The following is an 8,138-nucleotide window of genomic DNA, read 5'->3' as shown; positions in this document are numbered from 1 at the left end:
CAGGCTGTCCCACGCGGACTGCCGGTGCACTTCGAGGTCAGCCCACGAGTTGGGAGACTGCGGCGGACTCGCGTAGGATGCCAGGTTGGGTGAGGTGGATGTAGGGTTGATTGTTGGGTAGGTAGGTAGGAGTATTGTAGTAGTTAGGCAGGGCACGTTGTCTGTCTGCAGCTGCAGCCGCAGAAAGAAAAGAAAAACAAGCGTATAGTCGTAATGACGCTAGAGGGGGCTTGTGGGTTCCATTCTTGACCCTCTCTCCAAACCCGAGCACCTGGACTATCATCATTATTGACTACGCACTAGAGGAATGGGATCGACGCGGCTAATCTGCATTGGGCTGCCCTGGGACCATCGGGAACCCGGGGAGGAGGTTCCTGAGTGGGTTCCCGATCTCAGCTGTCAATGATGGACGATGTGTAACTCTGGGGCTGACTTTAGGAGTCAGACAGGTGGGAGTTAGGGCTATTCCCCTTGCCGGCGCTCAGGGATAAAGGGATGGAGGTACCAGCACCACCATTATCCAGGAGGACCGCAGGAACAGAGATGAGGCAGCGTTAGGTAGTTAGTTATTGTGTACATTGCGTAATTATTCCTGGACGCTGCGGAATCCCTAAATAAACACCCGCCCTGATTTAGGGGTGGCGGGAAGCTCATTCCAGCGATCGCCCGGACAGCCGCCGTCACCTCGAACGGACCCGGGCGGATATCTGCGCCGATCGAGACAAATGGCAAAATCGATTGCCCCGAACGCCTACACGGGGATGATCGGCGCGAGGCGTTCGAAAGGATTGGATTGGGCACAAAAGGGCGGACGATGTCATACTGCGCATTGTTCCGGGGACTGGTTGGGATGGGGACGAGGGATGAGCCGAGGTTTGGGCTTCTTTGTTCTTGTCTACTTCCTCTCTCGGGTTAGTCTCGATCGTGCAGAAGTTTCTCGATTAATGTACATGACTGCTCCTATTCTGATGGTTAGATCTATGTACTCAACCCTGCTGGCTGTTCTAGCATCCCGGTCCTCTCCCGAACCATAGTCATCACTCGTCGCACAACACACGAGGCGGTCGTGGCGAAAGGAAGTCGGCCTGTACCACGTCTCGACACCCCTGCGTCGAATCCAGTGCCTCGGAATTCCGATGTCGCGTCTCACCAGACCCGACAATCCAAGACACCTGACACGAGCGCGATTGGGGCTGCAGCCAGGAGAGAAAGAACTACTGGGGCCACGAGACCGATAGCCCGCCAGGAAATGAAAGGAGGGTGCGATGCCGAGGCCATTTGGAAGAAGAAGAAAAAAAATGTGAAACGATGGAAGGTCGGTCGTTTCAGGTTGCTGACAGACCTGTCATCTTGGCTATGTATGTTCAATCATCGCTGGTCATCATGTCATTGCCCACAAGTAAATCAAAAATAAACGCCATCAGCCACACACCCCTGCACCAGGATACTATTCATTCAGAGACAAATCAAATTTGGTCTGAAACGTCAACGGTCAGCGTAATTGATAACGAGGGAACGGGAAGGCACCATACTCAGGGTCATGCTCAGATTCACATCAGTATTCTCGACCATATCCGTAAACTCCTCAAAGCTAATACGCCCATCGCCATCCTTGTCGGCTTCCATGATCGTCTTGTCGACGATCTGCTGCAGCTGCACATCCTTCAGGTTATTGCCGACCATCATCTTCAGCACGATGAACAGCTCGCCGTTGGAGATGTAGCCGTCACGGTCGATGTCGTAGACCTTGAACGCGAACCGCAGTTTCTCCTCCTTGTTGCCCTTGGAACTGAATGCCGACAACCCGGTCACGAATTCCTGGAAATCGACATCGCCGCCGCCGTCTTCGTCGAAGATCGCGATCATCCTAAGAGGGGGAGACGTCAAAGGGGAGGACGGATATATGGGTGAGAACGCGCGCGCATGGGACATACCGTGTGGCTAGCGGGTTGGAGGATACTTGGGGGAGCGAGAGGAACTCGTCGCGATCGATCGCCCCGGAGGCGTCCTGGGAGAGACAGCGTGAGCGTCATTCCGGGGGGATATGGCGGCCTGTCACCGTACCTTATCGAGTTTCATAAAGCGTTTGCGCAGTCGGTCCACCTCCTCGCGATCGACTGGTTCTAGTCAGCATCGGTGAGGGAGAAGCAGGCGGAGAGACGTACAGTTGGAGCCCGACACGATGTTGTCGAACAGTTGGGTAGTGCCGACCGAGCCGCGTCGCGCACGGGTGCCATACTGGGCGGGATCCATCCCTACTAGTGGGGTGTATGGGGAAAGTGATGAAAAAGTCAAGCGTGCGGATGATGGTGATGAATGATGAATGATAACAACAACCCGAGAATCTGATATCTGGTCGCCCCGCACTAACCGGATCGGGAGTGGCAAGCGAGCCCCTGAGGCCGTGCACTGGACCAACCCCGAGCAGACCCGGGTCACACTGCAACGTCAACCCAACGCCTGGCTGCTCTCCCTGCATCATTGTTCGGCCCTTACCACCCTCCCCGAATCGTTTTCCATCACGAAAATACCACCACGCGATAGCTCATGATCTCCCCTTTCTACTGATACCCATTTTATCCCCCCTCCGCCCATGGTCGTTGCCTGCTTGCGCGTCCCGTCCCTATGACTCGCTACGGGGGCCTGGGCCGGACGCGCCCTAAGAAACTCACCCCCAAGGCGTCCATCCCCATCGTCCGCGAGGATGAAATCGATGCCCTCGACGAGGAGATCCAGTCCTCCCTACAAAACATCGAAACCGGCGTTGAAAAGGCCGAGGAGGAGGTACGCCCCCCTAGCCACTCTAATTTTAGCCGCAGACCCTTCATGGTCACGTGATATCATCACCAAATTTTCATCCAGAAACAAAACAACATACTGACGCAGCACCTCGCCTCTAGGAATTCCATCTGCAGGTCGCCATCAAGGCCAGCGCCCGCGGCAAGGTCAACGAGGCTCACATCCCCACCCCCGAGACCATCCTCAGCAACCTGCGCTATGATGAGCTGTACCCGCCCATCTTCTCGCAGCCCGCGACCTATATCCGCTTCTCCTCCACCGTCGAGGACTGCTGCGGATGTCCGTATAACATGACCGAGGAGGACGATGTGTTCCTCAAGATCTTCAACCAGAAGCGCGACGCCGCCGACCAGTGTTCCGAGGATGACTTCGAGGCGACCATGAACTTCTTCGAGGAGACCGCGCAGGCCAAGCAGCCGTTTGCGGCGGTCGATAGTCCCCCGGTGCCCTCCTTTGCGGAAATGGAGAATGCGATGGATGCCGCGGTAGAAGATTGTGTCAAGCGCTTCGCCAAGGATATCTATGAGCACTGGAAGTCGCGTCGGATGGCCACGGAGAACCATAGCCTGCAGCCAAGTCTCAAGGTGAGTATCCCCAGCTGTCATTGCACCGTGCGACCGCGCTGACTCTGTCCTGTGCAGTTTGAAACCGGCCAAGACACGGACGATAGTGATCCGTATGTCTGTTTCCGTAGGCGCGAGGTTCGGCAGATCCGCAAGACTCGTGGCAGAGATGCACAGAGCGCAGAGAAGCTGCGGCGTCTGCGTAAGGAGCTGGAAGATGCGCGGCAACTGATTGCGCTGGTGCGCCAGCGCGAAATCGGCCGGCGAGAGATGATCTCGATGGAGCGCCAGGTCTTCGTCCAGCGCACCGAGGTCAAGGAGATGAAGCGGAAGCTCAACATCAAGGATGACGATGAGGATCTCATCAACCAGAAGGTGCGTATTGCGGTTTTGTGCAGAGGCACATGCACATTTGCTGACCCCCTCCCAGCCGAAAAAGAAGCAGGCCGAAATGCCCCAGCGGCCCAGTGCGCCACAACTGCGTCTGCCTCTCAAGGGCGGTCTTACCGGCGCCGAGGACTTGCAGTTGCTGGAGGAAGTGCAAGCCGAGAAAGAGAACGACATCCTGCGCGATATCAAGCAGAACATCAGCAAACACATCAAGTGGAACGAGGGTTATGTGGATCACACCCGCGCACCACTGTCTCCATCTCCCGAGCGGACATTCGACACTGCCGCCTTCCGGCCTGCGTTCACCGCGCAACTGCCCACGCCGCCATCCTCCGAGGCATCTGATCACAACATGATGGACACCTCCTTAGACGTGTCGAGCCCCCTCTTCGCGCGAGACAAGTTCGCCTCGCGCGCAATAGAGCTGCACGAAGAACCGCACAAACTCCCCTCCTTCCGACGCCGCATCGGACGAGGCGGCCGGCTGCTGGTGGACCGCCGCAACGTGGTGGCAGCGCGCTGTTCCGTCGATCTGGATCCCCTCAAAGCAGACCGCTTCAAGTACGACCAGGAGGACTCGGACGACGAACCCGTCTACGACACCGACGGGTACAGCCTCCAGATCATGCAGCACCGCGCCATCACCATGGCCAAGGCCCGCGAGCAGGCCGCCGTGGCTGCCCAGGCTCATGCGCAGGCGCATGCCCAGGCACAGTCTCAGCGACGATTGCAAACGGACCAGCAACCCGGTCATAATCCCCCGGTCAATTCGGGGCAGGCTGCATCGGCGGAGACTTGAAGACGTGACTGCGAACGACTTTTTTTTTCTTTTTCACTCTTCCAAGGCAGCATTTGGCGGGCGTTTTTTGAGGGTTTGTTCTTATTTATTTTTTTCACCTCTTTTCTCTTCAATCTCCCCTTGTAGTTTAGTACCCTCATGCTTTTTTTTTCTCTTTTTGTTGGTTGCGTGGGCGGCGAAGGGAAGTCTGGTTTGAACGCCCTCTGTCTTGTTTTTTCCCACACCCACCTCTTCCACCTCACTCACATTCTTCATTCTTGCTGAGGCAGATACCGGGGCTTGTCTCAGGGTATTCTGCACTTGTTGATGTACATAGTTCCTTTTTTCCTCGAGGTGGTTGGTCGGGTGGTTGATGGACCTGGCCTTGTGTACGGATAACCGACCTTATGATGCGATCAAGCAATGATGGAAAAGCGAAAGAGAAAAGCATCTTCAGAGAAAATCAAAGATAATTTAATCACCCGCAATCGTTGGTCGTCTTCAAACCCGTGGCATTTTAGCCTGTCTGGTCTCACCCCCATTGCTGGCACTCCGCTTCCGGTGTTCAGGCACCTGAGCAAGATGGTGCTCCAGCACAGACAGAGCAGCAGACAGGGTCTCTTTCTCGCCAAGGCGAACCTGGAGGGCCATTCGCTTTCGACGAGAGGATGCATCCTCAGCCACGTAGGGAAGCTTGGCCAATATCTGTTCATCCTCGGCAATAGACGTAGGATAGTACGTCGCCTTCGTCCGCAGAGCCCGCTGGAGTATCTCGACCTGGGCAGACTCCAGTTTTGGTTTGGGGGGTCTGTTCTTGGACTTTTGCGCGTCGAATTCGGATGGTGTCTGAGTGAGGATGGTGAGAAGGGTCACGAGCTCAGTTGAGAATATGTCTTGGACGGAGCTTTCTGCTGCTGGTCTCGAGATCACGTAGCCGTCGTCCAAGATGTCGAAGTTTTCGAGCAATTGGAGCTAGGGTGATGGTTAGAATGCTCGAATGGCAGGTAGTGGAGGTAAAGATCGAGAGATGTACCTTGGGTTGAGACTCCACGTCCGCATTTTCCAGACCGGCTGCCTGGCAGATCTCCTTCAAGGATAGCTCTACTACATCGAAAACCTTGTAGTTATCGGTGACATAGCCATAGCGACGTAGAAGGTCCGCTCGCGGGAGATCTCCGTAGTCATTGAAGATCTCTTCGCCTTGGTTAATCGGCATGATAGCTTTCATCACCAGCGCTTCTTCTTCCTGGAAAAGTCGAGCCTGCTTGGCATTAGTAAGATGGTTTGAAATAAGGATAGTGGAACACCCACGTTGTTGCGGTGCGCATCCGCGTTGAGGAGATCAGCCAGCGGCACCATGCCCTTGGGCAACTGCTCCTCGTCATCGGTCATATAACCATCATCACCGCCATCCTCTTCATCATCTTCATCGTCTTCAGGCTTCTCAATGTCAAAAGCATAAGCCATGATCAGGGACCCCATCATATGAGCAAGTTCCAGCAGAGCGTGAGCAGCCACGTCGCCTTCCCAAGACTCAAGGGAATTGAGGGGCGGGAACTGAGACGGATTCGCCTTAACAATAGGGAGAATCTTGTCTCGAATTGCCTCATCGGCATCCTGCTTCCCGATCTTCTCAACCACAGGGCTGGCCTGCAATTCCTGCAGTTCGGCCAGAGACCAGAACATCAGGGTATCAAAGCGAGAGGGCAGGACTTTGAAATAGGGAGCCCATTTTGAGGATTCGCCGCGCAGATATTCATATATCATGACCAACATCAAAGAGAGCCATGGGCCCAGCTCGTCCAGGTCGGCGGCGAGCAGGGTCTTCAAGTCCGAGTTTTGCACGGAGAGGATTGTGGCGCGAGAGATGGAGAAGAGGTCTTCTCCTTCTTCGATGTTGGTGCGGGCCACTGTAATTGAAATATCTATTAGGGTTTGGTCCACAAAAAAGGAAATTTTGCGTGCAGGGTGGGGAGGGGGTTGGTTGGGCGCACTCACCGACTCCTCGTCCAGCACCGCTGGATCGGAGGTCTGTCAGAGCGATTTTGGGGCTGACTTGGACTCCAGGGTTAGATTTGAGCCAGGTCAGAAAATTGTGTGACTCTCGCTCGAAGGTCTGGGAGTCGACGAGCGAATTCGTCTCCGGATTGAGGAAATGGGTAGTGGAGGACATGGTGGGTGTAGATTTTGATAGGGAAGAGAAAAAAGCAGAAAAGAAGTCCAGCATGTGCATGAGGGAGTCAATGGAAGAAAGCAGGACAGCCACTCCCAAGCCAAAAATGTACAGTGCAGAGAGAGAGGGAGAGGGAGGGAGAAGAAAAGAAGAAAAGTAGATGTTGATCGGAGGAACACCTGATAAGCACAAGCGATAACGAAAATCAATTTCCTACCAAGGCTCCTCCCTCTAATACTCTACAACACCCAGAACCAGTACTCGACACAATAATTCAAAATGATAGCTATCGGCATGGAAGGCTCGGCCAACAAGGTCGGGATAGGCATCATGCTACACCCAACCGACGGTAGCGAGCCCCGAGTCCTCGCCAACGTGCGTCACACCTACAACTCCCCACCAGGCGAGGGCTTCCTGCCCAAAGACACAGCGCGGCACCACCGAGCATGGGTCGTCAAGCTAGTGAAGCAGGCACTGAAGGAGGCGCGGATAGCCGTGGATGAGGTTGATTGCATCTGCTACACGAAGGGACCGGGGATGGGCGCCCCGCTGCAGAGCATTGCCATTGCGGCGCGGATGCTCAGTCTGCTTTGGGGGAAGGAATTGGTTGGTGTGAACCACTGCGTTGGACGTACGTTTCTTTCTCTCCTCTCCTTCTTATGAGTTAAGATGGCTAATGCCCCGCTGCAGACATCGAAATGGGCCGGCTTATCACCGGCGCAACGAACCCCGTCGTCCTGTACGTCTCCGGCGGCAACACACAGGTGATCGCGTACAGCTCGCAGCGGTACCGAATATTCGGCGAGACGCTCGATATCGCAGTGGGGAATTGCCTGGACCGGTTTGCGCGCACGCTACATATCCCCAATGACCCGGCGCCGGGGTATAACATCGAGCAACTGGCCAAAAAGGGTAAGCGGCTGGTGGATCTGCCGTATGTGGTGAAGGGGATGGATTGTTCGTTCTCGGGGATTCTTGCTGCGGTGGATGCGCTGGCCGCGACGTTAGGTCTTGCGGGGGCCGAACAGGCGCAGAAAGATGACGGTGGTGCAGATACCAAAGATGAGGATGGAGACAAGCCCACCCGCGCCGATCTGTGCTTCTCGCTCCAGGAAACGATCTATGCCATGCTGGTGGAAATCACCGAGCGCGCCATGGCGCACGTCGGCTCGAAACAGGTCCTGGTGGTCGGCGGCGTCGGCTCGAATCTGCGTCTGCAGGAGATGATGGGGGTTATGGCGCGGGACCGCGGGGGCAGTGTCTTTGCGACGGATGAGCGGTTCTGCATCGATAATGGGATCATGATTGCGCAGGCAGGCATGCTCGCGTTCCGTGAAGGCTTGACGACCCCATTGAAGGAATCCACCTGTACGCAGCGGTTCCGGACGGATGAAGTATTTGTGAAATGGCGGCAGGATTGAATGGATGGGCTGCT

At 55.5% G+C, this 8,138-nt stretch overlaps 4 protein-coding genes across 4 annotated transcripts; 2 read left to right on the top strand and 2 right to left on the bottom strand.

Moving 5' to 3' along the window:
- Positions 1-1,485: 1,485 nt before the first annotated feature.
- Positions 1,486-2,253, bottom strand: cnaB (calcineurin regulatory subunit B; the record flags this gene model as incomplete). The annotated part of the gene is made up of 4 exons (XM_057194718.1): positions 1,486-1,867; positions 1,935-2,008; positions 2,065-2,117; positions 2,166-2,253. 4 exons carry the CDS (start codon positions 2,251-2,253, stop codon positions 1,486-1,488), a joined length of 597 nt encoding a protein of 198 aa, XP_057056073.1.
- A 372-nt stretch (positions 2,254-2,625) lies between these two features.
- Positions 2,626-4,551, top strand: N7474_003302 (uncharacterized protein; the record flags this gene model as incomplete). The annotated part of the gene is made up of 4 exons (XM_057194717.1): positions 2,626-2,784; positions 2,901-3,383; positions 3,441-3,737; positions 3,793-4,551. 4 exons carry the CDS (start codon positions 2,626-2,628, stop codon positions 4,549-4,551), a joined length of 1,698 nt encoding a protein of 565 aa, XP_057056072.1.
- A 480-nt stretch (positions 4,552-5,031) lies between these two features.
- On the bottom strand, positions 5,032-6,703 carry N7474_003301 (ribosomal lysine N-methyltransferase; the record flags this gene model as incomplete). The annotated part of the gene is made up of 4 exons (XM_057194716.1): positions 5,032-5,502; positions 5,564-5,791; positions 5,842-6,440; positions 6,529-6,703. 4 exons carry the CDS (start codon positions 6,701-6,703, stop codon positions 5,032-5,034), a joined length of 1,473 nt encoding a protein of 490 aa, XP_057056071.1.
- A 279-nt stretch (positions 6,704-6,982) lies between these two features.
- On the top strand, positions 6,983-8,124 carry kae1 (O-sialoglycoprotein endopeptidase; the record flags this gene model as incomplete). The annotated part of the gene is made up of 2 exons (XM_057194715.1): positions 6,983-7,334; positions 7,394-8,124. The coding sequence occupies 2 exons, from the start codon at positions 6,983-6,985 to the stop codon at positions 8,122-8,124; spliced, it is 1,083 nt and encodes a 360-aa protein (XP_057056070.1).
- Between the last annotated feature and the right edge of the window lie 14 nt (positions 8,125-8,138).

Source organism: Penicillium riverlandense (assembly GCF_028828495.1).
Source record: "Penicillium riverlandense strain IBT 135883 chromosome Unknown utg000002l_segment0_segment0, whole genome shotgun sequence".
Lineage (NCBI taxonomy): Eukaryota > Fungi > Ascomycota > Eurotiomycetes > Eurotiales > Aspergillaceae > Penicillium > Penicillium riverlandense.
Note: the sequence above shows the minus strand (reverse complement) of the source record. Positions and strands in the feature narration are given on the sequence as shown.